At 32.9% G+C, this 26,680-nt stretch overlaps 1 protein-coding gene across 1 annotated transcript in view; it reads right to left on the bottom strand.

Annotated features, from left to right (window-relative positions):
• Positions 1-256: 256 nt before the first annotated feature.
• LOC126672525 (uncharacterized) overlaps positions 257-26,680 on the bottom strand; it is a 33,323-nt gene continuing 6,899 nt past the window's right edge. Inside the window, exons 2-5 of the mRNA XM_050366480.1 lie at positions 973-1,105; positions 604-888; positions 394-501; positions 257-277 (exon numbers count right to left, since the gene is read on the bottom strand). Of these exons, the coding sequence (XP_050222437.1) occupies positions 257-277; positions 394-501; positions 604-888; positions 973-1,105 (547 nt within the window). The remainder of the gene's footprint in view (positions 278-393; positions 502-603; positions 889-972; positions 1,106-26,680) is intronic.

Raw genomic sequence — 26,680 nt, 5'->3', positions numbered from 1 at the left:
GAACCAACTTCGTAAATCCGCTGCTTCTTCACCCCCTCGAGCGACAAGAACAACTGGATCTCGTCGATGGTATGTGGAGTCGACGGCTGCCCTCACCCGGCGAGGACTGGGTCGCTGCAGCACGCTCATCAACGAAACGGTCTTGAGGAGATAAACGAGTAACTTAAAGTTAGTACAATTTCAATAAAGTACAACAATTAATTATAAATATGATTCCTAACTAAAATTCTGCAGCATTTCCTCTATAATACGAGCATCACCCATTTTCAGGGACTTCCTGCAAACACATATGCACTATATACAATTCACAATTCACATTTCGCAATTCACAAATCACAGTTTCTAATTAAAATCAAGCTCAAACAATTCAATTTAAAGTTATAACGGACTTACATGCTTATCCTTGGACCTCTTGTCCACAAACTTGGTCTGATCCTTCTGCGTCGAGTGCATACGAACATACAACTTAGCGTAGGTCGGTATACGACCGAGCTCCTGACCCTGAAAAATAAAAACATATATTATATTTACTTATAAGAACATAATTAATCAACAAACACTATAATTACTTAAATAAAGAATAGAAAGAAGACTTAGCAGAACAGTCATATGCTTTACGCCCGAGCAAGATGTTGCAGTGTGGCGCATCGGTCCTGTCCCTGGCCCTGTCGGCTCACTCATCCGGTTAGCCCGAGCGATGTCCGACTTCTTCTTTGCCTCCACCGTAGCCCACTCTGCCTGCCAGGCATCCCAAACAGTATCGTTAACGCTGTCATCCCTCTTTCCCTTCAGCGTATGCATAGTGTCCTTGTAGCGATTTACAGCATGCCTCATAAACACATCTCTGATCAATTGCTCGGGGTAGATCGAGTCCCAAAAAAACTTCTTCTACACATTTTTAACAAATAAGTTCATAATTAGTAAATTTGCAAAACACTAAACTTAATATTGATTAAATATGCATTTTATTACCTTGAACTCCTCCCAATAGAACGTTTTCTGGTCCGCCTTTAATTTTTTCCAAGTTGAACCCTCCGCGAACCACGAGAATCCGAAGATGTCAAGCAAGCCTCTAGAGACCATGCCACTATCATGTAGTCTCTCCCTGTCAGTTGAAATCTTAAAGTTAGTTTAAAATAGTTTTTTTGAAATAATATATATAATAAGGATAACAGTGATACCTTCACGTTTGGTTTTGTTTCGTAACGTTTGAAAACGTTTGAATTAAATCGGTAAAAAGGTGAAACGTTTGGATTTGTTTCGTAACGTTTATAAACGTTCGGCTTAATCGCTAAGAAGGTGAAACGTTTGGATTTGTTTCGTAACGTTTTAAATGTTTGGCTTAAATTGCTAAGATGGGCAAACGTTTGGTTTTGTTTCATAACGTTACAAAACAAAACCAAACATTTAAAATGTTACGAAACAAATCCAAACGTTTCACATTTTTAGCGATTTATGCCAAACGTTTACAAACGTTACCGAACAAAACCAAATGTTTCAAATTTTTAGCCATTTAAGCCAAACTTTTACAAACGTTATGAAACAAAACCAAACGTTTACAAATGTTACGAAACAAATCGAAGCGTTTCACCGTTTTAGTGATTTAAGCTAAATGTTTACAAACTTTGCGAAACAAATCCAAGCGTTTAACCTTTTTAGCGATTTAAACCAAACGTTTAAAACGTTACGAATAAAATCCAAACGTGTCCCCTTTTTAGATAATTAAGCCTAACGTTACGACACAAATCCAAACGTTTGGTTTTATTTCGTAACGTTTATAAAGGTGAAATGTTTGATTTTGTTTCGTAATGTTTGTAAATGTTTGACTTAAATGGCTAAAATGGTGAAACGTTTGGATTTGTTTTGTAACGTTTGTAAATGTTCGGCTTAAACCGCTAAAAAGGTGAAACGTTTTGATTTGTTTCGTAGCGTTTGTAAACGTTCGGCTTAAATCGATAAAAATCTGAAACGTTTAAATTTGTTTCGTAATGTTTTAAACGTTTGACTTAAATCGCTAAAATGGGGAAACATTTTGATTTGTTTTGTAAAGTTTATAAACATTTGGCTTAAATAGCTAAAAATGTGAAACGTTTGGATTTGTTTCGTAACGTTTTAAACATTTGGCTTTGTTTCGTAACGTTTGTAAATGTTTGGCTTAAATCGCTAAAAGGTGTAACATTTGGATTTGTTTCGTAACGTTTGTAAACGTTTGGCTTAAATTGCTAAAAAGGTTAGACGCTTCGATTTGTTTCGTAACGTTTGTAAACATTTGGCTTAAATTGCTAAAAAGGTAAAACGTTTGAAAGATTTTTTTCTTAACATTTGTAATCGTTTGGCTTAAATCGCTAAAAAGGTGAAACGTTTGGATTTATTTCATAACGTATTTAAACGTTTGGCATAAATCGCTAAAAATGTGAAACTTTTGGATTTGTTTCGTAACATTTGTAAACGTTTGGTTTAAATCGCTAAAAAGGTGAAACGTTTGGATTTGTTTCGTAACGTTTGTAAATGTTTTGGCTTAAATCGCTAAAAAGGTAAAATATTTGGATTTGTTTCGTAACGTTTGTATATGTTCGGCTTAAATTGCTAAAAATGGGAAACGTTTGGATTTTTTTCGTAATGTTTTTAACGTTTGCAAAAGTTTGGATTTGTTTCGTAACGTTTTAAATGCTTTGTTTTGTTTCGTAACGTTTGTAAACGTTTGACTTAAATCGCTGAAAAGGTGAAAGGTTTGGATATGTTTCGTAACGTTTGTAAACGTTTGGCTTAAATTGGTAAAAAGGGGAAACGTTTGGATTTGTTTCGTAACGTCTGTAAACGTTTGGCTTAAATCGCTAAAAAGGTGAAACGTTTGGATTTGTTTTGTAACGTTTGTAAACGTTTGGCTTAAATCGCTAAAAATGTGAATTTTTTTGATTTGTTTCATATCGTTTGTAAACGTTTGGTTTAATTCGATAAAAAGGTGAAACGTGTGGATTTGTTTCGTAACGTTTGTAAATGTTTGGCTTAAATCGGTAAAAAGGTGAAACGTTTGGATTTGTTTCGTAACGTTTGTATACATTCGGCTTAAATCGCAAAAAATGTGAAACGTTTGGATTTATTTTGTAACGTTTTATATGTTTACAAACGTTTGGATTTGTTTCGTAACTTTAGGACGTTTGGTTTAGTTTCGTAAACTTTGTAAACGTTTGGCTTAAATCGCTAAAAAGATGAAACGTTTGGATTCGTTTCGTAGCTTTTGTAAACGTTTGGCTTAAATTGCTAAAAAGGTGAAATGTTTGGATTTGTTTCGTACCGTTTGTAAACATTTGGCTTAAATTGCTAAAAAGGTGAAATGCTTGGATTTGTTTTGTAACGTTTGTAAACGTTTGGCTTAAATCGCTAAAAAGGTGAAACGTCTGGATTTGTTTGGTAAAGTTTGTAAACGTTTGGCTTAAATCAATAAAAGGTGAAACGTTTGGATTTGTTTCGTAACGTTTGTAAACATTTTGCTTAAATTGCTAAAAAGGAGAAAATTGTTTTTCAACGTTTGTAAACGTTTGGCTTAAATCGCTAAAAAGGTGAAACGTTTGGTTTTGTTTCTTAACGTTTGTAAAAGTTTTATAAATGTTTGGCTTAAATCGCTAAAAAGGTGATATGTTTGGTTTTGTTTTGTAACGTTTGTAAACATTCGGCTTAAATCGCTAAAAATATGAAACGTTTGAATTTGTTTCGAAACGTTTTTAAACATTTGGCTTAAATCGCTAAAAAGGTGAAACCAAACATTTGGAAACGTTAAGAAACAAAGCCAAACATTTACAAACGTTACAAACGTTTGGTTTTGTTTCGTAATGTTTGTAAACGTTTGGCTTAAATTCCTAAAAAGGTAAAACGCTTGGATTTGTTTCGTAACGTTTGTAAATGTTTTGTTTATACTGATAAAAAGAGGAAACATTTGGATTTGTTTCGTAACGTTTATAAAGGTGAAATGTTTGGTTTTGTTTCGTAACGTTTGTAAATGTTCGGCTTAAACCGCTAAAAAGGTGAAACGTTTTGATTTGTTTCGTAGCGTTTGTAAACGTTCGGCTTAAATCGATAAAAATCTGAAACGTTTAAATTTGTTTCGTAACGTTTTAAACGTTTGACTTAAATCGCTAAAATGGGGAAACATTTTGATTTGTTTTGTAAAGTTTATAAACATTTGGCTTAAATAGCTAAAAATGTGAAACGTTTGGATTTGTTTCGTAACGTTTTAAACATTTGGCTTTGTTTCGTAACGTTTGTAAATGTTTGGCTTAAATCGCTAAAAGGTGTAACATTTGGATTTGTTTCGTAACGTTTCTCAACGTTTGGCTTAAATTGCTAAAAAGGTTAGACGCTTGGATTTGTTTCGTAACGTTTGTAAACATTTGGCTTAAATCGCTAAAAAGGTGATATGTTTGGTTTTGTTTCGTAACGTTTGTAAACGTTAGGCTTAAATCGCTAAAAATATGAAACGTTTGGATTTGTTTCGAGAAGTTTTTAAACGTTTGGCTTAAATCGCCAAAAAGGTGAAGCTAAACGTTTGGAAACGTTAAGAAACAAAGCCAAACATTTACAAACGTTACAAACGTTTGGTTTTGTTTCGTAACGTTTGTAAACGTTTGGCTTAAATTGCTAAAAAGGTAAAACGCTTGGATTTGTTTCGTAACGTTTGTAAATGTTTTGTTTATACTGATAAAAAGAGGAAACGTTGGATTTATTTTGTAACGTTTGTAAACGTTTGGCTTAAATCGCTAAGAAGGGGAAACATTTGGATTTGTTTCGTAACGTATGTAAATGTTTGGCTTAAATTGCTAAAAAGGTGAAATGCTTGGATTTGTTTTGTAACTTTTGTAAATGTTTGGGTTAAATTGCTAAAAGATGAAATGCTTGGATTTGTTTTGTAACGTTTGTAAATGTTTGGGTTAAATTTCTAAAAAGGTGAAACGTTTCGATTAGTTTCGTAACGTTTGTAAACGTTTAGCTTTAATCGGTAAAAAGGTGAAACATTTGGATTTGTTTCGTAACATTTGTCAATGTTTGGCTTAAATTGCTAAAAAGGTGAAACGTTTGGATTTGTTTCGTAACATTTGTAAACCATTGGCTTCAATCGCTAAAAATATGAAACGTTTGGATTTGTTTCGTAACGTTTGTAAACAATTGGTTTAAATCGCAAAAAAGGTGAAACGTTTAGATTTGTTTTGTAATGTTTGTAAATATTTGGCTTAAATCGCTAAAAAGGTGAAACGTTAGGATTTGTTTCGTAAGGTTTGTAAAAATTCGTCTTAAATAGCTAAAAATATGAAACGTTTGGATTTGTTTCGTAACGTTTTAAACGTTTACAAACGTTTGGATTTTTTTGTAACGTTTTAAACGTTTGGTTTTGTTTCGTAACGTTTGTAAATGTTTGGCTTAAATCGCTAAAAAGGTGAAACGTTTGTATTTGTTTCGTAACGTTTGTAAACGTTTGGCTTAAATTTCTAAAAAGGTGAAACGCTTGGATTTGTTTTGTACGTTTGTAAACGTTTGGCTTAAATTGGTAAAAAGGTGAAGCGTTTGGATTTGTACCGTAACGTGTGTAAAAGTTTGGCTTAAATCGGTAAAACGGTGAAACGTTTGGATTTGTTAAGTTACGTCTGTAAACGTTTGGCTTAAATCGGTAAAAAGGTGAAATGTTTGGATTTGTTTCATATTGTTTGTAAACGTTTGGCTTAAATCGCTAAAAATGTTAAACGTTTGGATTTGTTTCGTAGCGTTTGTAAACTTTCTGTTTAAATCGGTTAAAAGGTGAAACGTTTTGATTTGTTTCGAAACGTTTGTAAATGTTCGGCTTAAATCGCTAAAAAGGTGAAACGTTTGGATTTGTTTCGAAACGTTTGTAAATGTTCGGCTTAAATCGCTAAAAAGGTGAAACGTTTGGATTTGTTTCGTAACATTTGTAAAAGTTCGGCTTAAATCGATAAAAATGTGAAACGTTTGGATTTGTTTCGCAACGTTCTAAACGTTTACAAACTCTTGGATTTGTTTCGTAACATTTTAAAAGTTTGGTTTTGTTCGTAACGTTTGTAAACGTTTGGCTTAAATCGCTAAAACGGTGAAACGTTTGGATTTTTTTCGTTACGTTTGTAAATGTTTGGCTTAAATTTCTAAAAAGGTGAAAAGTTTGGATTTGTTTCGTAACGTTTGTAAACAAATGGGAAACGTTTGGATTTGTTTCGTAACGTTTGTAAACGTTTGGTTTTGTTTCGTAACGTTTGAAAACGTTTGAATTAAATCGCTAGAAAGGTGAAACGTTTGGATTTGTTTCGTAACATTTATAAACGTTCGGCTTAATCGCTAAGAAGGTGAAACGTTTGGATTTGTTTCGTAAAGTTTTAAATGTTTGGCTTAAATTGCTAAGATGGGCAAACGTTTGGTTTTGTTTCATAACGTTTGTAAACGTTACAAAACAAAACCAAACGTTTAAAATGTTACGAAACAAATCCAAACGTTTCACATTTTTAGCGATTTATGCCAAACGTTTACAAACGTTACGGAACAAAACCAAATGTTTCACATTTTTAGCAATTTAAGCCAAACTTTTACAAACGTTATGAAACAAAACCAAACGTTTACAAATGTTACGAAACAAATCGAAGCGTTTCACCGTTTTAGTGATTTAAGCTAAATGTTTACAAACTTTGCGAAACAAATCCAAGCGTTTAACCTTTTTAGCGATTTAAACCAACGTTTCGAAACAAATCCAAACGTTTACCGTTTTTAGATCATTAAGCCTAACGTTACGAAACAAATCCAAACGTTTGGTTTTATTTCGTAACATTTATAAAGGTGAAATGTTTGGTTTTGTTTTGTAATGTTTGTAAATGTTTGACTTAAATGGCTAAAAAGGTGAAACGTTTGGATTTGTTTTGTAACGTTTGTAAATGTTCGGCTTAAACCGCTAAAAAGGTGAAACGTTTTGATTTGTTTCGTAGCATTTGTAAACGTTCGGCTTAAATCGATAAAAATCTGAAACGTTTAAATTTGTTTCGTAACGTTTTAAATGTTTGACTTAAATCGCTAAAATGGGGAAACATTTTGATTTGTTTTGTAAAGTTTATAAACATTTGGCTTAAATAGCTAAAAATGTGAAACGTTTGGATTTGTTTCGTAACGTTTTAAACATTTGGCTTTGTTTCGTAACGTTTGTAAATGTTTGGCTTAAATCACTAAAAGGTGTAACCTTTGGATTTGTTTCGTAACGTTTGTAAACGTTTGGCTTAAATTCATAAAAAGGTCAGACGCTTGGATTTGTTTTGTAACGTTTGTAAACATTTGGCTTAAATTGCTAAAAAGGTAAAACGTTTGGATTTGTTTCTTAACATTTGTAATCGTTTGGCTTAAATCGCTAAAAAGGTGAAACCTTTGGATTTATTTCATAACGTATGTAAACGTTTGGCTTAAATCGCTAAAAATATGAAACTTTTGGATTTGTTTCGTAACATTTGTAAACGTTTGGTTTAAATCGCTAAAAAGGTGAAACGTTTGGATTTGTTTCGTAACATTTGTAAATGTTTTGGCTTAAATCGCTAAAAAGGTAAAATGTTTCGATTTGTTTCGTAACGTTTGTATATGTTCGGCTTAAATCGCTAAAAATGGGAAACGTTTGGATTTTTTTCGTAATGTTTTTAACGTTTGCAAAAGTTTGGATTTGTTTCGTAACGTTTTAAATGCTTGGTTTTGTTTCGTAACGTTTGTAAACGTTTGACTTAAATCGCTGAAAAGGTGAAAGGTTTGGATATGTTTCGTAACGTTTGTAAACGTTTGGCTTATATTGGTAAAAAGGGGAAACGTTTGGATTTGTTTCGTAACGTCTGTAAACGTTTGGCTTAAATCGCTAAAAAGGTGAAACGTTTGGATTTGTTTTGTAACGTTTGTAAACGTTTGGCTTAAATCGCTAAAAATGTGAATTTTTTTTGATTTGTTTCATATCGTTTGTAGACGTTTGGTTTAATTCGATAAAAAGGTGAAACGTGTGGATTTGTTTCGTAACGTTTGTAAATGTTTGGCTTAAATCGGTAAAAAGGTGAAACGTTTGGATTTGTTTCGTAACGTTTGTATACATTCGGCTTAAATCGCAAAAAATGTGAAACGTTTGGATTTGTTTTGTAACGTTTTATATGTTTACAAACGTTTGGATTTGTTTCGTAACTTTAGGACGTTTGGTTTAGTTTCGTAAACTTTGTAAACGTTTGGCTTAAATCGCTAAAAAGATGAAACGTTTGAATTCATTTCGTAGCGTTTGTTAACGTCTGGTTTAAATTGCTAAAAAGGTGAAATGCGTGGATTTGTTTTGTAACGTTTGTAAACGTTTGGCTTAAATCGCTAAAAAGGTGAAACGTCTGGATTTGTTTGGTAAAGTTTGTAAACGTTTGGCTTAAATCAATAAAAGGTGAAACGTTTGGATTTGTTTTGTAACATTTGTAAACGTTTTGCTTAAATTGCTAAAAAGGAGAAAAAAAAATTTTCAACGTTTGTAAACGTTTGGCTTAAATCGCTAAAAAGGTGAAACGTTTGGTTTTGTTTCTTAACGTTTGTAAACGTTTTGTAAATGTTTGGCTTAAATCGCTAAAAAGGTGATATGTTTGGTTTTGTTTCGTAACGTTTGTAAACGTTCGGCTTAAATCGCTAAAAATATGAAATGTTTGTATTTGTTTCGAAACGTTTTTAAACATTTGGCTTAAATCGCTAAAAAGGTGAAACCAAACGTTTGGAAACGTTAAGAAACAAAGCCAAACATTTACAAATGTTACAAACATTTGGTTTTGTTTCGTAACGTTTGTAAACGTTTGGCTTAAATTGCTAAAAAGGTAAAACGCTTGGATTTGTTTCGTAACGTTTGTAAATGTTTTGTTTCAACTGATAAAAAGAGGAAACGTTTGGATTTGTTTCGTAACGTTTGTAAACGTTTGGCTTAAATCGCTAAGAAGGTGAAACGTTTGGATTTGTTTCGTAACTTTTATAAATGTTTGGCTTAAATTGCTAAAAAGGTGAAATGCTTGGATTTGTTTTGTAACGTTTGTAAATGTTTGGGTTAAATTGCTAAAAGATGAAATGCTTGGATTTGTTTTGTAACGTTTGTAAATGTTTGGGTTAAATTTCTAAAAAGGTGAAACGTTTCGATTTTTTTCGTAACGTTTATAAACGTTTGGCTTTAATCGGTAAAAAGGTGAAACATTTGGATTTGTTTCATAACATTTGTCAATGTTTGGCTTAAATTGCTAAAAAGGAGAAACGTTTGGATTTGTTTCGTAACATTTGTAAACGATTGGCTTAAATCGCTAAAAATGTGAAACATTTGGATTTGTTTCGTAACGTTTGTAAACAATTGGTTTAAATCGCTAAAAAGGTGAAATGTTTGGATTTGTTTCGTAATGTTTGGAAATGTTTGGCTTAAATCGCGAAAAAGGTGAAATGTTAGGATTTGTTTCGTAAGGTTTGTAAAAATTCGTCTTAAATCGCTAAAAATGTGAAACGTTTGGATTTGTTTCGTAACGTTTTAAACGTTTACAAACGTTTGGATTTTTTTGTAACGTTTTAAACGTTTGGTTTTGTTTCGTAACGTTTGTAAATGTTTGGCTTAAATCGCTAAAAAGGTGAAACGTTTGTATTTGTTTCGTAACGTTTGTAAACGTTTTGCTTAAATTGCTAAAAAGGTGAAACGCTTGGATTTGTTTTGTACGTTTGTAAACGTTTGGCTTAAATAGGTAAAAAGGTGAAGAATTTGGATTTGTTCCGTAACGTGTGTAAATGTTTGGCTTAAATCGGTAAAAAGGTGAAACGTTTGGATTTGTTAAGTAACGTCTGTAAACGTTTGGCTTAAATCGGTAAGAAGGTGAAATGTTTGGATTTGTTTCATATTGTATGTAAACGTTTGGCTTAAATCGCTAAAAATGTTAAACGTTTGGATTTGTTTCGTAGCGTTTGTAAACTTTCTGTTTAAATCGGTAATAAGGTGAAACGTTTGGATTTGTTTCGAAACGTTTGTAAATGTTCGGCTTAAATTGCTAGAAAGGTGAAACGTTTGGATTTGTTTCGTAACATTTGTAAAAGTTCGGCTTAAATCGATAAAAATGTGAAACGTTTGGATTTGTTTCGCAACGTTCTAAACGTTTACAAACTCTTGGATTTGTTTCGTAACGTTTTAAAAGTTTTGTTTTGTTCGTAACGTTTGTAAACGTTTGGCTTAAATCGCTAAAAAGGTGAAACGTTTGGATTTGTTTCTTAATATTTTTAAACGTTTGGGTTAAATTTCTAAAAAAAGTGAAACGCTTAGATTTGTTTCGTAATATTTGTAAAAGTTTGGCTTCAATCCCAAAAAAGGTGAACCGTTTGGTTTTGTTTCGTAACGTTTGTAAAAGTTCGGCTTAAATCGCTAAAAAGGTGAAACATTTGGATTTGTTTCGTAACGCTTGTAAACGTTTGGCTCAAATCGCTAGAAAGGTAAAACGTTTAGATTTGTTTTGTAACATTTGTAAACGTTCGGATAAAATTGTTAAAAAGCTGAAACACTTGGATTTGTTTCGCAACGTTTGTAAACATTTGGCTTAAATCGCTAAAAAGGTGAAACATTTGTTTATTTCGTAACGTTTTTAAACATTCAGCTTAAATCGCTGAAAATGTGAAACGTTTGGATTTGTTTCGTATCGTTTGAAACGTTTGGATTTGTTTCGTAACGTTTGAAACCGTTTGGCTTAAAAAAAGTGAAACGCTTAGATTTGTTTCGTAACGTTTGTAAAGGTTTGATTTTGTTTTGTAACGTTTGTAATAGCTAAAATGTTGAAAAGATTTGATTTGTTTCGTAACATTTGTTAACAAACGTATACAACCGTTACGAAACCAATCCAAACGTTTAAAATGTTACGAAACAAATCCAAACGTTTCACATTTTTAATGATTTAAGCCAAACGTATACAAACGTTATGAAACAAATCCAAACGTTTCCCCATTTTAGCAATTTAAGCCAAACATTTATAACGTTACGAAAAAAATCCAAACGTTTCATGACGTTTGCAAAGGTTATGAAACAAAACCAAACGTTTGGATTCAATCGCTAAAAAGGTGAAATCTTTGGATTTGTTTCATAACGTTTGTAAACGTTTGGCTTAAATTTCTAAAAAGGTGAAACGCATGGATTTGTTTCATAACCTTTGTAAATGTTTGGTTTTGGTTCCTAACGTTTGTAAACGTTTGGCTTAAATCGCTAAAAATGTGAAACGTTTTGTTTTGTTTTGTAATGTTTTAAAGTTTTTGTTTGGTTTCGTAACTTTTGTAAATGTTTGGCTTAAATCGATAATAAGGTGAAACATATGGTTTTGATTCATAACCTTTTTAAACGTTTGGCTTAAATCGCTAAAAAGGTGAAACGTTTGAATTTGTTTCGTAATGTTTGTAAACGTTTCGCTTGAATCGCTAAAAAGATGAAAAGTTTGGATTTGTTTCGTAAAGTTTTAAACGTTTGGTTTTGTTTCGTAACGTTTGTAAACGTTTGGCTAAAATCGTTAAAATTGTGAAACGCTTGGTTTTTGTTCGTAACGTTTGTAAACGTTTGGCTTAAATTGCTAAAAAGGTGAAACATTTTGATTTTTTTCGTTACGTTTGTAAACGTTTGCCTTTAATTGCTAAAAAGGTGAAATGTTTAGATTTGTTTCGTAACGTTTGTAAACAAATGGGAAACGTTTGGATTTATTTCGTGATGTTTGTAAACGTTTGGTTTTGTTTTGTAACGTTTGAAAACGTTTGGATTAAATCTCTAAAAAGGTGAAACGTTTGGATTTCTTTCGTAGCGTTTATAAACGTTCGGCTTATATCGCTACGAAGGTGAAACGTTTGGATTTGTTTCATAACGTTTTAAACGTTTGGCTTATATTGCTAAAATGGGGAAACGTTTGGTTTTGTTTCGTAACGTTTGTAAACGTTTGGCTTCAATCGCTAAAAAGGTGAAATGTTTGGATTTGTTTCGTAACGTTTGTAAACGTTACAAAACAAAACCAAACGTTTAAAATGTTACGAAACAAATCCAAACGTTTCACATTTTTAGCGATTTATGCCAAACGTTTACAAACGTTGCGGAACAAAACCAAATGTTTTACATTTTTAGCGATTTAAGCCAAACATTTACAAACGTTACGAAACAAAACCAAACGATTACAAACGTTGAGAAACAAATCGAAGAGTTTCACCTTTTTAGTGATTTATGCCAAATGTTTACAAACTTTACAAAACAAATCCAAGTGTTTAACATTTTTAGCGATTTAAACCAAACGTTTAAACCGTTATGAAACAAATCCAAACGTTTTCTCTTTTTAGCTATTTAAGCCTAACGTTACGAAACAAATCCAAACGTTGGGTTTTATTTCATAATATTTATAAAGGTGAAACGTTTGGTTTTATTTCGTAAAGTTTGTAAACGGTTGACTTAAATCGCTAAAAAGGTGAAACGTTTGGATTTGTTTTGTAACATTTGTAAATGTTTGGCTTAAACCGCTAAAAAGGTGAATTTTTTTGATTTTTTTCGTAGCGTTTGTAAATGTTCGGCTTAAATCGCTAAAAATGTGAAACGTTTAAATTTGTTTCGTAACGTTTTAAACGTTTGGCTTTATTTTGTAACGGTTCTAAATGTGTCACGACCCATTTTCATGAATCGCGACCGGCGCTAGGGCATGGGTAATGTAGTACCAACACCCGTAGCTAGCCTTCCTTATATCATACAATTCAATTAAACCTGCAAGAAAACCAATGCTCGTGGGCAACCGAGACTTCAGCCTAGTTCTAGCAGTTCATAAAATACAACATTTATATAATAAATGCTCGATCAATTCTGAGTCTCCAACATAGCATAAATATTTAATAACCCAAGTTATTATATTAAAGCCAAAACAATTAAATCAGTAGAATAATTCTGATAACAAGTATTAGACAAATATGACTTCTAATTAATATTGTGGTCTAAGAACAAAATCAGTTTAATAAACTTTATAAAATAAAGTAAAACCTCTGAGGAAATAAAGAATCGGAGAGCAGCTGACTCGCTCATATCATAACCCTGGAAAAATTGGAAAAACAACGGGGTCATATATACTGAGATGAGTTCATACCACTATTTACATTTATCAAGTGGAAAACCTTTAAAACCGTTTAAAACATTGAATGACAACATTATGTTTAATAGTTGGAACCCTAATCCACAATACTAATATAACCATAATCCATTAGGCCTGGTCCCGAGAGCTGAGCTACACCGAGTTACCACCGACCACTCTTAATTCATAACCAGAGTCCTGAGAGCTGAGCTACACCGAGTTACTCTACTGGTCCCGAGAGCTATGCTCACACCGAGTTACCACCACATTTCACATACCTTATCTAGATCAATACCGGTGCGCACGCAGTCCTAATGATGCCCATTAGGTAGCATGTTCCAACTAAAAGCCATAATGGAAAAACAGTTCGAAATATGCATACAGTATATATTTATATATTAAAATAACAATTTACTTAATAAAGCGGTAAATAGTAAGTACAAACTCACTGTTTGCTAATCCATGTGATAACCTGGCAAACAACTAAACCTGGTTCCCCTCAAAAGCACGAACGGTCGACGAGTCTAAGAAAACATAAATCATAATTAATATCATCCCCTAACTCTAGAGAGTACTAGACACCACATAGGACTAGTAAAACACCAAAATCAATGTTAACGCATAAGCCAAATGCAGAATAAATACACAAACTCAAACCATAGCCAAAACCATACAACAAGTTAAGCCCTATTGAGTTCCATTTTAAATAAAAGTCGGAAACCTTTCCAAACCATTTGGTAAAACATTTTAAAAGCCAAAATGGTACTTAGCTGAGTCAACCAAGACTTCCAAGCTTAACTTACATGTCAGGGGACCCAAGTCTAACCCGACCCAACATAACCATGTTGTAAACCAATGTTTAAAATCCGGAATCAAATAATAATTCAAAACCAAAGTTTGAAAAATAAAGAACTCAATATCGCTTAACCAATAATTAACCAACACATAACAGGTGTTTAAATAAAATCCACAACAAATTAACTTTCTTGAAAAAGACAACACAAACCATATCGTTTATCTAACAATTTAACAAGTCAAGTTATGGATGCTAGAACAACACTTAGCCAAAGTAGCATTCGAAAGTAATATTGTAATCAACATACTAAGACACTACAAGAATTAAACAAATGGCAATTGGCATAAACTATGTCTATCTTCAGATTCAAATCCTTTAGTCAAGACATGCCAATTGATCACAATAATAGAGCCAATTAACCAACAATTTGATAAACACAGAGCCCACTAATCCAACTCTATTAATTTGATTTTAGTTCATCCAACACATGATAATTCCATTATTTACAGTCCTAAAATCAAGAATAACAAAACAGTTTATAGTATTCCAATTCCCTACAACATTGTAATAATTAAATATATGAATATACAACATCCAAACATGATTTAATTTACTCGAATAACATAGATCCATTTTAAAATGATATGGGCAGCCAATGATTCAACTAAAACAATTTATACAGTTCTCACAATCTATCCTTTGAATTTATGTCACAATAACCAAGATTTAATCCACAATAATTTCAAATACAATGATGCTAGCCAAAACACTATAGATCAGCCCTAAGCATTAAGAATCAGCCATTATCTTAGTATATCAAATGTTTGTGAATTGTTTTAAGGATTATGGATCTGGATTGAAACGAGCTGCTCGATAGGCTTGTATCGAGACTGTGTGCACCGGTAAGTACTTTGGAATTGGCTGACCAATGTCTGGCCTACCTTGGGAATCGATGAAGATTTGTTCCCATCTACTTTGGGTTAAATACTTTGGGATTTCATTTCAATACTGTTTTCCATAATCAATATATATTTTAGTTAGGGAATGAGTTCTTATTTTAAACTTGGTTTTATTTAAGGATCGGATTTACTTTGGTTTTACTTTGGCTTATGGTTGGGTCGGGTTAGACTTGTGTCGCCCGACATGTTGTGTTGAGCTATACTACAGTTAAGGCTAACACACTACTTTGGGAAAACTCTGGGGTTTTGAAAGGACTATATAAGTATTTAAGAACTTTGGTTTCGTTTTAAAAGATAAGAACTCACCTAAGCTTAACTTGCCTAATTTTGTTATTTGGTTTGTATGGATACTTTGTTGTACCTTGGTTGTGTTTTGAAATGCTAGTCCTACGTGGTGTCTAGTAATCTTAGAGTTAGGGGTTGATCAGATTTTAACTTATATAATGTTTTAGACCCGTCGACTGCTCGTGCTACGGAGTCTACGCAGGGTTTGCTGTTTGCCAAGATTCACGTGGATAAGCAAGCAGTGAGTTTATAGTGTTATTTATCGCTTTATTAAGTACCCACATTATCTTAGTATATCAAATGTTTGTGAACTGTTTTAATGATTATGGATCTGGATTGAAACGAGCTACTCGATAGGCTTGTATCGAGACTGTGTGCACCGGTAAGTACTGTGGAATTGGCTGGCCAATGTCTGGCCTACCTTGGGAATCGATGAGGATTTGTTCCCATCTACTTTGGGTTAAATACTTTGGGATTTCATTTCAATACTGTTTTCCATAATCAATATATATTTTAGTATAAAAGGATTTGTCTTAAGGGTTTTAAACTTAATAAATGTAAATAGCATTATGAACTCATCTCAGTATATCTGACCCCGTTGTTTTCCAAACTTTCCAGGTTTATGATTTTGAGAGCGTTGGTCATCTCTGATCTTTTGATTCCTCGGAGGTCTTTTTATGTTATCAGACTAGTCCACTGTTTTACTTCTTAGACCGCAGTAGAACTATTTGTCTCTATTATTGTACTTTGGTTTGTCGTAGTGGTACGACTTTTATATTATTATACTTTGACATGTTACATCGGATTATTTATATATGAGGCATGCTTCACAGTTATGAATTGCTATCAAGTAATTATTTTAGAATTGCTATATAAGTTGTTATACTTAGGCTGAAGTCTCGGTTGCCCCCGAGCATTGGATTTCTTGCAGTTTTATATTGAATATAAGGTTTTCTTTGAGGCTTGCTACGGGTTTCGGTACGACCATACCCATACCCTAGCGCTGGTCGCGATCCATGAAATTGGGTCGTGACAAAGTTGGTATTAGAGCTTTTTTTTCGAACTAAGGCCAAATTTTTGAATGTTATGTTTTTATCGCTTTAAGGCATGTTAAGTGTTGTTATTGGGTCATAGGATCTACTGCGGAATTAGGATTCAAGTCTTGTGTTTTGAAACGTCATCATTTGTTTTTAAAACTTTCTACCTTCATTTATAGGAATGTTGAGTGTCGGTCTTATGTGTTACTGATGCTTTACCTTGGAATGTTTACTGCTTTTACATTGGGTGATTTATTGGCTGTTGTGCCATATATGAGATATACTTTGAGTATTTTTGTTAGCTATTGTACCTTATATGGTGTATACTTTGGGTGACGTTTTGGTAGGCTATTGTGCCTTATATGGTGTTTACTTCGGGTGATGCTTGGTTGACTGTTGTGCCTTATATGATGTTTACTTTGGGTGATTAATTGTTGGCTTTTACGCTCGGATGATTTTGATTATAATTGGATTGTTTTCACCTTGTTGGTGAGCATAGCTTGGTTTTGCTGTGTTATTGGGTGCTAAATAGGTTGGCACGTACTATGATACTTTAGGCTTGGCCATATGTGGTTTTTAAAGGATTTTTGTGATGAATCTTTACGCATGGTTTGTGGCTGTATGATTGTTTGACCACACGTTGGTTTTATAATTACTATTGAGAAAATGTCTTAATTTGAATTGTGTTTTGACATATGAGCCGGATGACTCGTATGGTCATCATACTTTAAAAATATGATTTTAATTACTTTTCAAGTAAAATGAATTTCTCGTATCTCAGAATCTTACATTTGACTTGGTGTTGACAAATAGTTGTTTTCAAAATAGTATTATTTATGAGATTTTCCCATCGTATTGAGAATTTAATATTTTGGCTGTTATTTTACCATGTTGTGGCATGTCAACGTTGAAGCGTCGTTTGGTCATATGTTTGGTAGTTATGTTTGGCTTGCTTAGGTGTTTACAAAATGATTGTTTGAGATCAAAGATTTTCTCACATAAGCTTTTGAGTTGATTTTTGATACTTGGGTTTCTTGAGCTCTTATTTTCAAAGGATTGAGATTGTTTTTCTTTAATTAAAAGACTTTTACGCATTTATAAATATTTTGCATACGTTTTATAAATGGTAGTTTTGGGATTGACTTGGGTCACCCAAATTTGGGAGTTGAGCTTGGTAGTTGTAATGACTCGGCTAACTCGATGGTTTTATGGATTGGGATACTTGAAAATTTTAAAGCAATTGATTTAACTGAGGAGATATTTTCGGATATTGATTTTGTTTTTAACCGTGGGGCTCAACTAAAATTTGGAACTCTTCTGGTTGACTTTAAACTTCAAAATAAATTTTGATACGTACTTTTGAAAGATGATATATTATAGGTTGATTTTATTACAAAATTTCAAAACTGGTTGTAGCATGTCTTGATGTTGTCTTTTAGGTATGTTGAGTTAATTGGCTATATGGCATGCTTGGATAGTTTATGAATTGTAGAATTCGTAATCTCTTGGTAATAATTCTGTTGCATAACTCGCACCTTTGGGTTGAATTATATTAATTGTTTTGCTTTGCCTCTTCGTGCAGAGTAGCACGTGAGATGTATTATTTCGCGCGGTCATGGTTGGCTTACCTTGTTGTATGATTTTATTTTATGAGTAGGACGTTCGTTTAAACTCTATATTGCTTTAATTTTGGTTTCGAGTTACGTTGGGTTTAGTGTGTTGTTTTGTGGATCGAGGTTGTAGGGTTTTGAGATGAGTAAGATAAAGAAAGTGTTTCCTTGGTGGTTTTAGATTATGCTGAACAAGGATGTTGGAAATTCTTATTCGAAGAGATAGATCGATGTATTAATACACTAGTGTTTTTCATCAAGATTGGATGATGCGATGCGCGAACTGGTGGGTTGTTTTGTAGAAACATATGTGATGTATTGTTTTTCTTTGAGTTATGTTTAGGCTTAGTGGGAGTTTATTGTCGCATAAGAGATTTTGTAGTAGTTATCTGTTTAAATTGTTATGTTAGTATCATATCATTTGGTGGATTGCAAGTATTGAGTTTGAGAAATATTTTGAGGCTATCGAGTGCACATCTCACAGAGGGTAATGTCTAGCAAATGTTTTATCGGGAAATTGATTTCAAACGTTAATTTGTTAAACGTATTTGAAATGTTTTTATCACGTAATTGTGCCCAGACATATCATGAACATGCATTTTTGTATGTCACAAATAGAAAATTGCATTTAGCACTGAGTATGTTCACTAAGTAAAAGAGAAATAAAACAAAATGATACATGCATAATAGTACATGCATCACGTGCATTAAAATGGTTAGAGATGGATGCAACTCTTTGGGGATGAGAGCTGTCATCACCCTGGCGCACAAATATATAAAATGAATTTTTGGCAATTAAGTGTTTCGAGAAAAATATTTTGAAACGAACTCGCGAGTCACCTTGGGATAAATGTTTTTATAAAGTTGGTGAATTTCAAATGGTTTGAAATTTTACCGAAAGGTAGCTAGACAAATACTCTGTGATGCTGGTGCTGAATTGAGGACGATTACGTTATGATTGATTGGTTTGTAGTGTCATAATTTTGTGTTTTGCAGGAAGTAGTATTGGATATAAGGTTGCACTCGAGTTATTGTTGTAATATGTATGATAGGATTTTGAGGTTAGATTGGAAGGCTTACGTGCTAACTTCCGAGTTATGATTTGAGAGTTGTTGGATTAGGGGATTTGGTTATGCTCCGCGTGTGTGTATATATTGTGATTTTAAAAGAAGTTTGATTTTTACATGTTCGATTTTGTTTAAACATTTTGGTATACTCAAATAGAATATTGTGCGAGCGAGGATATTTTCAATATAAATTTATTTTCCCATTTTGACAAAGGATAAAAATTTATCAAGTTTGAACTAAAGAGAATAATAATTTTGTTAGTTGGAACTATTTTATATATTTGCAAACTTACTTACACTACTAAAAAAACAGCCATTAAGCGACGAATTTTTCCGTCGCTAAATGGCAAAAATCCGTTGCTAATCACCTTTACCGACGGATTAGCGACGGACACTGTCCGTCGCTATTTTTTTTGTCGCTAAAATTTTAACGACGGGATAAAATAAATTAGCGACGGATTTTTAACAAATTAGCGACGTCGCTAATTTTTGAAAATAAAAAAAATTAATTAAAATCGTATAATGAAATATTATTTAATAGGTCGCGCTCCGTAACCCACCCACCCGCTATACACTACACACTGTCACCCACCCGCAATTATCGCAAATTATCCAACTTATCGTAAATTTTTCAACTTCCAGTAGGTCACCCATCCTTCACATTGCTCCCACCCAATCCTCTTTAACCTTGTAGTTCCCCCGGTCGTAGCTCCACCTCAACCAACTCATATTCTTATTATATATTTATGTATATTATATTTAAATATATCTTAAAGTGACAAAAAGTTACTCCCGCAATTTACTCCCATAATATAAAATAATTATTTTTTCATACTAATTATTTTTAAATAAATAGTTAATAAATTATTTTTTAATTATTACTTTAAATAAAAACAACAAACAACAAATAATTATTTTTGTAATATGTTATTTTTAATTAATATTATTTAAATTAATATTTATTTTTTTAATTAATAATTTGTTTAATTAATAATTTTTTTATAAAAAGAATGCTTTTAGCGACGGATTTTGGAATCCGTCGCAAAAAGTAAGCATTTAGCGACGGATTACAAAATCTGTCGCTAAATGTATTATTTTTAGCGACGGATTCCAAAATCTGTCGCTAAAAGGGAAGAAATATTAGCGGGAATCATCCCGCCACTTTTAGCGACGGAATTTCCGTCGCTAAAATTGGCGGGATGAATCCCGCCAATTTTTTTTAGGATTTAGCGACGGAATCAAATTTCTTCGCTAAATCCGTCGCTGAAAGTGATTTTAGCGAAATCCGTCGCTAATCGACTGTTTTCTAGTAGTGTTAAAAGTAAGGTATAACTGCGAAATCCAAAATTGGTATGTTTTTAAAAAAATTAGTGTGTTACAAAATTGAAGGTTTTTCCAACAGTAAAAGTATTTTGGTTTTAAATATAAAAGGAGTTATAAGATATTAAAGTCTTTTAAAGAGAAGTGGGAAGTTGTAATGTTTTGTGATCTGAATTATTTCCCTATAAGTTTGGTTTTGAGCATAACCAATGATCCGATTACTGGTGAATGTGATTTAGGTGAACTCTTGTTAGCAAGGTTACTGTAATATTTGGTGAAACAATTTTGAGAATTTCAGTTTGGCTCGGATTTATGAGTTAGCTAATTCGAGAATCGTGATGGTAGGTTTCGACAATAAAGGTTGGTTGATCGATACTGTTGGTTGTGAATTTTTGTTGTTGAAAATTTGATATCGTTTTGTTTGGTTGTTTAACCTTTTGTGTGCGGCTTAGATTTAGTTTGTGAAACAAAATTGGTATGTATGTTGTATTTAATTACTTAGGTAACTTCGGACTGTATGCTTTCTTGGTATGAGTGGAAGAATCTTTCTGAATGAGTCGATTTATATGTAACTTGGAGATTTCGTTATCATAGGTTAAAGTGATATATTCTTTGGATTGTCGGTAGGTGTGTACGTGTTTATTGATTCGTTTAGGTTGATGGTCTTGTCGAGTTTAGTCCTTGTCGTGTGTACAACTCAATTTTCATGATGCGTTAAAGTTGGATGATTTATATTGGCGAGAACCTTATCTAGTTAATTTTTTACTAGACTCTTCGTTTGATATAACGAGTTTATTTATATCTTTGATATGGGATAATAGGTGTAGAGATGTTAAGTAGGTGACAAGTATTGCATGATGTTATTAATGGGGATTTTGAGGTTTTCATTTAAAGTGTTAGATTTTGGTATTGTAAGAATTGCGATTGAGTTTCGGGCTTGTCCTTGCATCTTGTCAAGGTTGTCTTAATAGCTGTTTGAACTCGAATGAGTTAAGTAACCTTCCTTGTGAGAATGTTTAATGTTTATAGTTGAATAATCTTGGAGGTTTATATTTTGTTTAATCAAGTAATAGTTGGAGTACTGAACTGTCGAATTCATAATTTTGCTTATACGTGGTGTGAAAATTTGGGTTGTTGTTCTATGTAAGTGGTGATTTGAGTTATCATTCGAGGTACAACTTGTCGAGTTGTGGTTATGCAAGTGCGTTGGTTGATGAGTAGAAGTATGCCTATGGTTTCAGTTTTAATTCGGTTATATAGTTGGGGAGTATACTTAGGGGACGGAGTCCATTATGTGGAATTGTTATCTTTCTTTTCTTGAGGTACGTTGGGTTTCGCATTGCTTCAAATATTCGATGCTATTTTAGTACTTTGGATTTGTGTTATATGTTTTACTTTGGATGCCTTGTGCGCGTATATCGTGTTTTGTGCTTTGTTTGTGTTTTGTTAAAATCGAGGACAATTTTGTTTTTAAGTTGGGGAGAATGTAACACCCCGTATTTTTCCGGCTTTTTATGATGAGTTTTTCAATGTGTTTTGGGTTGATGTTTGGTGGTTTAGTTCCTTTGAACTTTGGTTTGGGTTGCAAAATAGTTATTTCGATGTTTGAGCTTGTTTTGAGTGCGGTTTGGGCCGTGTGGATCGACCTTGGGCTTAAGGCCCAGAAAATCAATATTTTTTGAATCAGGGGGTGTATCACGGGCGTGACAGGAGCATCAAGGTCGTGATACACGGCACTGTAGGGTTCGCTGTTTTGTTATAAATAGCTTCTTAACTCGATTCTTTCAGCCCTTTTTCACCCTATCAGACCTAATGCGACTCTACACTCAGATAAACCCTATTTCCATCATTCCTTTATGATCCTTGGTGGTTTTTAACAATTGATTGATGATTATATGTTCGTTTTGCGATTTTTACGCGATTTGCTTGTGGTGTTCTTCGTTGGTGTGATTGTGACTCTTGTTGCTTCTTGTCCAGACCCTTCCCTAGGGTTTAATACATATTTAATCTTGTTATTCTTCATTCTAATGTAATGATTTCAATCTCTTATGTATTGGTGAATCGTTGTCATTCGTTTTGCGTAAAATGGCATGATTTAGGGTGTTTTGGAGTTTGGAACTTATTGTTCAATGGTCTGAGATTTATGATTTGAATAATATGTTTCAAATGGATTTTAATATGATTTTAATATGATGTATTATGATTGGAATTGGATTTGCATGATTTAAACAACAAATTGGCTTATTCTAGATTTGTATGAAATTGATTCGTTTAGCGATTTGTTAAAGTGTTGAATCTGAGTTATTTGGGATATTATGTGTTGTGCTACAATGGCTAATGATCTAATGATTTAAGATCTAGAAGTGAGAATTGGGGTTGATCAATTTTGTAAAAAATCTCTACGATTTGCGAAATCGACAATTTTATGAAAGTTAAACGCTATGATTGCAAAATGGTTTTCAAATGCTATACCTACTGATATAATATATTCTAAGTGATGTGTTAAAGGTTTTAAATCAGTAATAACATACTTTGTATCATCGATTGTTGGTTTTGAATCGTTTGGCTAGTTTAGGCAATTTTCGGCAAAATTGCCATGTTTGATTATTTGAGTGCTTTGGCTTAATTTGGTTAAAGGCATGTAAGGTGTTATATTGTTTGTATTGTTTTGGCTAAGCTATTTTAGGTTTAAGATGAAACTTGAAAGGCGTTAAATCTTTTCATTCCATTTAAGTGGTGTATTTAAGTGTATGTATTTTGGGTGTTACTTGCCAAGTGTTGGCAAGTTATTTGGCTTAATTGCTTATCATGATTTTGGCATTTTTAAGTTAGGGAATGAGTTCTTATTTTAAACTTGGTTTTATTTAAGGATCGGATTTACTTTGGTTTTACTTTGGCTTATGGTTGGGTCGGGTTAGACTTGTGTTGCCCGACATGTTGTGTTGAGATATACAACAGTTAAGGCTAACACACTACTTTGGGAAAACTCTTGGGTTTTGAAAGGACTATATAAGTATTTAAGAACTTTGGTTTCGTTTAAAAAGTTAAGAACTCACCTAAGCTTAACTTGCCTAATTTTGTTATTTGGTTTGTATGGATACTTTGGTTGTACCTTGGTTGTGTTTTGAAATGCTAGTCCTATGTGGTGTCTAGTAATCTTAGAGTTAGGGGTTGATCAGATTTTAACTTATATAATATTTTAGACCCGTCGACTGCTCGTGCTACAGAGTCTACGCAGGGTTAGCTGTTTGCCAAGATTCACTTGGATAATCAAGCAGTGTGTTTGTAGTGTTATTTGCCGCTTTATTAAGTACCGCACATTATTTTAGTATATCAAATGTCTGTGAACTGTTTTAAGGATTATGGATCTGGATTAAAACGAGCTACTCGATAGGCTTGTATCGAGACTTTGTGCACCGGTAAGTACTTTGGAATTGGCTGACCAATGTCTCGCCTACCTTGGGAATCGATGAGGATTTTTTCCCATCTACTTTGGGGTTTCATTTCAATACTGTTTTCCATAATCAATATATATTTTAGTATAAAAGGATTTGTTTTAAGGATTTTAAACTTAATAAATGTAAATAGCATTATGAACTCATCTCAGTATATCTAACCCCGTTGTTTTCCAAACTTTCCAGGTTTATGATTTTGAGAGCGTTGGTCATCTCCGATCTTTTGATTCCTCGGAGGTCTTTTTATGTTATCAGACTAGTCCACTGTTTTACTTCTTAGACCGCAGTAGAACTAGTTGTCTCTATTATTGTAATTTGGTTTGTCGTAGTGGTACGACTTTTATATTATAATACTTTGACATGTTATATTGGATTATTTATATATGAGGCTTGCTTCACAGTTTCGAATTGCTATCAAGTAATTATTTTAGAATTGCTATATAAGTTGTTAGACTTAGGCTGAAGTCTCGGTTGCCTCCGAGCATTGGTTTTCTTGCAGGTTTATATAGAATATAAGGTTTTCTTCGAGGCTTGCTACGGGTTTCGGTACGACCATACCCATACCCTAGCGCCGGTCGCGATCCATGAAATTGGGTCGTGACAATAACATTTGTAAACAAAAGTATACAACCGTTACGAAACCAATCAAACGTTTCACATTTTTAACGATTTAAGCCAAACGTTTACAAACGTTATGAAACAAATCCAAACGTTTGCCCATTTTAGCTATTTAAGCCAAACGTTTAAAACGTTACGAAAAAAATCCAAATGTTTCAAGACGTTTGCAAGGGTTATGAAATAAAACCAAACGTTTAGATTAAATCGCTAAAAACGTGAAACGTTTGGATTTGTTTTGTATCATTTGTAAACATTCGGATTCAATAACTAAAAAGGTGAAATGTTTGGATTTGTTTCATAACGTTTGTAAACGTTTGGGTTAAATTGCTAAAAAGGTGAAACGCTTGGATTTGTTTCATAACCTTTGTAAATGTTTGGCCTTGTTTCGTAACGTTTGTAAAAGTTTGGCTTAAATCGCTAAAAGGAGAAACGTTTGATTTTGTTTCGTAACGTTTGTAAATGATTGGCTTAAATCGCTAAAAATGTGAAACGTCTGGTTTTGTTTCGTAACGTTTTAAACTTTTGGTTTGGTTTTGTAACTTTTGTAAATGTTTGGCTTAAATAGCTAATAAGGTGAAACGTTTGGTTTTGATTCATAACCTTTGTAAATGTTTGGCTTAAATCGCTAAAAAGGTGAAACGTTTGGATTTGTTTCGTAACATTTGTAAATGTTTCGCATGAATCGCTAAAAAGGTGAAACATTTGGATTTGTTTCATAACGTTTTAAACGTTTGGTTTTGTTTCGTAACGTTTAAAACGTTTGGCTAAAATCGCTAAAAATGTGAAACGCTTGGTTTTGTTTCGTAACGTTAATAAACGTTTGGCTTAAATTGTTAAAGAGGTGAAACGTTTGGAGTTGTTTCGTTACGCTTGTAAACGTTTGGCTTAAATTGCTAAAAAGGTGAAACGTTTGGATTTGTTTCGTATCATTTGTAAACAAATGGGAAATGTTTGGATTTGTTTTGTAACGTTTGTAAACATTTGGTTTTGTTTCGTAACGTTTGAAAACGTTTGGATTAAATCGCTAAAAAGGTGAAACGTTTGGATTTGTTTCGTAACGTTTATAAACGTTCGGCTTAAATCGCTAAGAAGCGTTTGGATTTGTTTTGTAACGTTTTAAACTTTTGGCTTTAAATGCTAAAATGGGGAAATGTTTGGTTTTGTTTCGTAACGTTTGTAAACGTTTGGCTTCAATCGCTAAAAAGGTGAAACCGTTTGGATTTGTTTCCAAACGTTTGTAAACGTTACAAAACATAACAAAACGTTCAAAACGTTGCGAAACAAATCCAAACGTTTCGCATTTTTAGCGATTTATGTCAAACGTTTAAAAATGTTACGGAACAAAACTAAATGTTTCACATTTTTAGCGATTTAAGCCAAACATTTACAAACGTTACAAAACAAAACCAAACGTTTACAAACGTTGCGAAACAATCGAAGCGTTCACCTTTTTATTAATATAAGCCAAATGTTTACAAACTTTACAAAACAAATCTAAGCGTTTAACCTTTTTAGCGATTTAAACCAAACGTTTAAAACGTTACGAAACAAATCCAAACGTTTTCCCTTTTTAGCATTTTAAGCCTAACGTTACGAAACAAATCCAAACGTTTGGTTTTATTTCGTAACGTTAATAAAGGTGAAACGTTTGATTTTGTTTCGTAATGTTTGTAAACGTTTGACTTAAATCTCTAAAAAGGTGAAACGTTTGGATTTGTTTTGTAACGTTTGTAAATGTTTAGCTTAAACCGCTAAAAGGTGAAACGTTTTGATTTGTTTCGTATCATTTGTAAACGTTCGACTTAAATCGCTAAAAATGTGAAACATTTAAATTTGTTTCGTATTGTTTTAAACGTTTGCCTTAAATCGCTAAAAGTTTATAAATATTTGGCTTAAATAGCTAAAAATATGAAACGTTTGGATTTGTTTCGTAATGTATTAAACGTTTGGATTTGTTTCTTAACGTTTGTAAACAATTGGCTTAAATTGCTAGAAGATTATATGCTTGGATTTTTTTCATAACGTTTGTAAACGTTTGGCTTAAATTGCTAAAAAAGGGGAAACGCTTGGATTTGTTTCGTAAACGTTTGGCTTAAATCGCTAAAAAGGTGAAACGTTTTGATTTGTTTCGCAACGTTTTAAACGTTTGGTTTTGATTCGTAACGTTGAGAAACGTTTGGCTTAAATTGCTAAAAAGGTGAAACGTTTGGATTTGTTCTGTAACGTTTGTAATCGTTCTGCTTAAATCGCTAAAAAGGGGAAACGTTTGGTTTTGTTTCATAACCTTTGTAAACTTTTGGCTTAAATCCCTAAAAAGGCGAAACGTTTGGATTTGTTTCGTAACATTTGTAAACGTTTGGTTTAAATCGCTAAAATGGCGAAACATTTGGATTTGTTTTCTAACGTTTGTAA

Source organism: Mercurialis annua, linkage group LG3, assembly GCF_937616625.2.
Source record: "Mercurialis annua linkage group LG3, ddMerAnnu1.2, whole genome shotgun sequence".
In the NCBI taxonomy this organism is placed as follows: Eukaryota; Viridiplantae; Streptophyta; class Magnoliopsida; order Malpighiales; family Euphorbiaceae; genus Mercurialis; species Mercurialis annua.
The sequence above is the reverse complement of the archived record's forward strand: the minus strand, read 5'-3'. Positions and strand labels throughout refer to the sequence as shown.